This window comes from Micromesistius poutassou (assembly GCF_964030765.1).
Source record: "Micromesistius poutassou genome assembly, chromosome: 3".
NCBI lineage: Eukaryota > Metazoa > Chordata > Actinopteri > Gadiformes > Gadidae > Micromesistius > Micromesistius poutassou.
In genome coordinates this window covers 584,034-588,961 of record NC_140273.1, presented here as the reverse complement: position 1 = coordinate 588,961, position 4,928 = coordinate 584,034, and the positions used below count along the sequence as shown (strand labels likewise).

Here is a 4,928-nt window from a genome sequence, read left to right as displayed (position 1 = left end):
TCAGAGCGCCGTCAGGGTGCGGAACAGCTGGGTGAGGCAGAAGACCGAGGCAGTGAGCGCCGTGCACTGTTTGGCCAGCAGCTTGGCACTTAGGTCCTGGCAGCTCCTCTTGCTGCAGGCGCGCTCCGCCGCCAGGCAGAAGTCCCGGAAGGACCTGGCCACGTCGGCCAGCCCCGCCACCGCCTCGCCGTTCCTCCGGTCGCACCGGTCGCAGCCCGAGAACCAGAGGCAGGCGCCGGCCAGCTCCACCAGGTGCCTGAAGCCGTCGGCCAGGGCGACCAGCATCGCCTCGGGGTTCTGCCCCAGGCTCGCCGCCTTCTGGCAGCCCGCCATCAGCCGGCGCGCCTCAGTGTGCAGCACGTGCTTGTTCTCCGTGAAGTGCGCCGGGCAGGTCTCCCGGGCGTGGCGGCCCCCGTGACCCCCGTGACCGCCTTGGCCGCCGCCGCCGCCCCCCTCCAGGACGGCGATGAGCTGGTCCACGTCGCTCCGGAGCGGCTGGAAGCCGGCGGGGGTGGCCGGGTAACAGTGCTGGCGGATGGAGCTGATGGTGTCCTTGTGCGTTTGGGACGAGACGCTGTCCTGGGAGTCGGACAGCGGCGAGAGGAGGGGGCTGAGCTCCGACGTGGCCGGGGAGAAGACGATGGAGGAGCGCGGGAAGGACGGGGAGAGCGTGGACGCCGAGAAGGCCGGGGGGGACTTGGATAGAAAAGAGGGGACGGGCGAGGCGGCGGCGGCGGCGGCGGCGGCGATGAGGGGGAGCTCCACCTCGGAGACGGACCCCGCTCTGCTGCTGCCCTGCGAGCGGCAGGAGAACTCGTAGACGGTGAGCTCGTCGTCAAAGTTGTCGCCGCTGCTGAAGCAGTTGCTGTAGACCGTGGCGCAGCCGCACGCCTCCAGCGGCGTCTGCAGCCCCTCCGCGACCGACTCGCAGCCCGAGGACAGCACGGAGCTGCAGCTGTAATCCGGTTTCGCGGCGGGGACGGACTCCGGCGCCTTTGTCCGGGACTGGGCGGAACACGTAGTAAACATCTCACAACCTGAGGAAAGGCTTTTGGTCGCGCCGGTCGCCGTCGTCATCGTCGTCGCCTCTGCCGCGGGACGGCAGAGGCCCGTCAGAGGCCTGTCAGTACTGGTCCTCGCTTTCTCCGTGGCGCTGTAGAAAGAGAGGCCCGGCCCGTTGTGCGTCTGCGTCGTGACCACCATGGGCTGCGGCGTGGCAGACGACGACTGTTGACTGTTCATTATGAAGTCTGGAATGTTTGATGCTGGAGCCTCTCTCACGGGGCCGGGCGCGTCGCCCGCCGCGTGAGCCACGGAGGCGGGAGGCTTGACGATTGGTCCCGGCGCGTCGCCGCGGGGCTCACAGGACGTGACGTGGCGCGCGGCTCTAGGCTCGCTTTGAACGGGGCCGGCGGAGTTAGCGTCGGGCATCGCCATTTCCTTCCGGTCGGGGGCCGCGGGAGAGGTCGTCTCGGGAACCGAGGGGGACCCCACCCCGCCGCCCGCCTCTGTCTCCACGTCGGACCCCGTCAGGGTCGCGTCGGAGTCGTCGGAATCGATGGAGCTCTTCCTCTGTGACGTCCTGAGGTCCATCGCTTGCGTGACGTTATCGACGCCCGTGATTCGTATAGCGACGCCGCTCTTGTCCCGGCTGTTGTGAGGGACCTTACAGGGGCTGTGGGCCGCACCGTCCGACCCGGCTTGGGGTAAGGTCTCCTGGGAGCGAGACAAGTAGAGGGGCAGCATCTGAATCTTCTCCCGAAGCGTGGCGGCGGACAGGCGGCCCATGATGCTGGGAGAGCAGGTCTGGAACAGGAAGTGGGTGGGAGACGGGGGCTCTTTGGAAAGACTGTGGACTGTTGTCGCGTTAGCTTGGGCCAAACCGACGCAGGGGTCATCAAAGCTCCGCTCAGCCGCAGCCTCGCTGGCCATACCTAAGCTAACCTCGGGGCCAGACTCTGCGTCTGGCGTGGTGGAATCGATCCTGACTGCGTCTTTGTCATGTTTGGTGCCCGGGGCCGTGTCTCTTGTAGTCTCATGATGAATCGGTTCAGCAGCGGTTAATACAGGGGACAACGCAGCCGTTGCAACCCCGAGCTTAGCCGTGATGGCATTGATCGTGTTTTCGTATTCAGAAGAGGTAATCTGCGTGAGAGGGTTTGAACTGGAGTGACCTTTGGTTTGGGAGTCTGGCGACGGGGGACCAGAGGCTACTGCAGCTCTCACAGCAGCGTCAAGATCAACATTGTGATTGTTTGGAGAATTCTCACGAGTGTAACACGGACTCAAAGGGACACTTTTATCATCGTCGTCCTCGTCCTCGCCATCAGAACCACCGTCGCCGTTACCGTCGTCATCGTCCTCCTCTTCCTCATCGTCGTCTTCCTCGTCGTCAACGACAAACACGTTGTCAGATTCGACCGCGTCAACGACGTCGTCGCTAGTCGAGTCAGAGTTCGAAACGCTGCCTGTCTCCTCATTTTTACTAACGGCATCGACTACGATACGTTGTTCTCTGTTGAGGAATTTGAGTTTGGGTAATCCTGAGCAGTACACTTGTGTATCCTTCACGCCCCGTTGTTCTGTCAATGGGAGCTGGGGATTCTGGGGGCGGTTATCGACCACCGGTAGTGGTGGTGGTGGCGTGGAGCAGTTTGGTGGAAGGAGGGGTGCAAAGGTCGGGGGGGGTGGCAACTCATCATCACCGAAAACGTTGTCCGATTGGATCGAGTCATCGAACGACTCCCTCACCATCCCCCACTCTTTCTCGTACCACTCCTCCCCCGCTTCCTCGCCCTTACACGACTCCTCGATGATCTCCGACAACTGACGATAATGGATGAACAAGGGTCCGTTTTGAGACGGTTTCATCAGTTCCTCTCCTTCTCCATCTTCCCCTCTCTCGACTTTCCTGTCTCCCTCCTCCTCCACCTTTCCCTCCTCCTCCTGCTCCTCCTCCTCCTCCCCTCCTTCCTCCTTCCCGTCCCCCCTCCGGTCGGCGCTCTCCTTCCCGTCGGGCGCCACCCGGCAGCGGACCACGGTGATGGAGGGGGGAGACGTCTTCACCAGGTCCGTGACCGACTTGGACTCCATGGCGTCGGGCTCCATCTCCATCTCCTGCTTCTTCCGGAGCTCCCGGTCCGAATCCGAAGAGCCCGAGTCGACCCTGGGCGAGCCGGGTCCGCGGGGGCGCGACTCGGAAGGGATGGGTTTGGACTCGAGGAGGGCCGGTTCTCCCTCGGCGTGGGTCATGGACGCGACGGTGGGACAGATGTTCTGGCCCTGGTCGGAAGCTTCCGGATCCGCGCTCGGACGTTGAGGGTCGCGGCCCTGCGGCGGCGGGAGGCCTCTTTGGACCCCGGTTGCGTCGAGGTTTGAGGGGTGTGAGTCTGCGTCTGGCTCTGGGAAGGTCACCCTGGAGGTGAAGGGGGTCTCCATGAAGGAGCGGCGCTTTCGCGACCGCCTCCTGAGCTGAACAAAGGTCTCTGCCTCGCCGCCGTCTTCCGCTCCCTGCCTCAGGCCTCCTTCTATCTCGTCTACCAACACGCCGATGTCACTGAGGCTCAGAGTGCGGACCAAGTTTGGTTTCATCTCTGCTGAAAGGTCTGGAAAGGAGGAGAAGAAAATTCGAGTCATTAATCAATTTTTTTTTTCTCCTCTGTTTGGTTTAAGTGTGTTGATAAAAAAACATGAAAGTCTACCCTAAAAAAAACGTTCTACATAACCATACCACCATTTCACCCAACAATTTATTGCAATTTACTGTGAAGTGATTGCTTTGGAAATCTCTGGGGGTCCTATAGCCAAATACTGTAACATAAAGGAAGGTGACAGATGTCAACGTTTTGGTTTGGTTTAGTGGTATGGTTCATACGGCGTTAAAACACAAATGAACGAGGCTAACTAACCTGCTGACAGCCACTACATGCTACCCTTTCTACCTGATGGTTCAAATGTTTGAGGTCCATGTTGGCAGGTCATGTAAAAGGCAGCAAGTCATTGATACTGTCACAACATACAGCCACGTAAAACACAACATTACACAATTAGAAAATGTATACTGTATATATTAGTGCTGTCGGTTAAACGCCTTATTAACGGCGTTACTGCAAACCCATTTTAACGGCGTCAATTTTTTTATCGCGAGATTAACGTCCTTTTTTTTCTTCACCCTCTTATTGATGGACAGTGTTACGTTGTCTGGGAGATTATTTGCTCCAAGTGAGAATGTTAGTGTGCAATTGAACACTACAGTTAAGGCCAATGTTGTTTTCAATAAAAAAAACATTTGCATAAAGCAAGCCAATCCACTTTTCCATGTTGATAAAGAGTATTATAATAAGAAAAAAAGAATGGGACAAAAATAAATCAAGCGTCATTTAGAATAGATAAAAATGTGAGATTAGTTGCGAGTTAACTATGCCATTAATGCGATTAATCCCGATTAGATATTTTAATAGTTTGACAGCACTAATATTTATTTACATTATATTTGGACACAGTAGCATCACTTGCTTCCTGTCCTATGATTCTCCTCTCGTGTTCATACACTGCATAAGGCATACACTGGGAATACCCCCTCCAGGCACTGCCTATGATCTACACTATGAATATGTAAAGCAATCTGTGCTTTGAATACTCTGGGCACAACAAAAACACACTCAAGGCGAAACAATATCAATAAATAACCATAGCCAAATAGGAACTCTACATTGGCGCGTGTATACAAACAAACACCTTCTTCTGTGTTCTCCAAAGCATGTTGCTGTCAGCGTTGGCCATAGCTACTGCTATCATATCCCACATTCCCTATCCTGCCCCTTATATCCCAAATATCCATCCATTCCCAAGCACAAGGGCGCAATAACCACAATGATAAATCAAAACCGTATTCAATAGGGAATGTAAACCTATACGCAAATGCATCA

At 56.8% G+C, this 4,928-nt stretch overlaps 1 protein-coding gene across 1 annotated transcript in view; it reads right to left on the bottom strand.

Annotated features, from left to right (window-relative positions):
• The window catches only part of frmpd1a (FERM and PDZ domain containing 1a), a gene marked incomplete at both ends in the record, with an annotated part of 51,031 nt that continues 46,103 nt past the window's right edge, over positions 1-4,928 (bottom strand). The window contains 2 exons of the mRNA XM_084465336.1: positions 1-2,826; positions 2,959-3,605. Coding sequence (XP_084321462.1) covers positions 1-2,826; positions 2,959-3,605 — 3,473 coding nt within the window. The remainder of the gene's footprint in view (positions 2,827-2,958; positions 3,606-4,928) is intronic.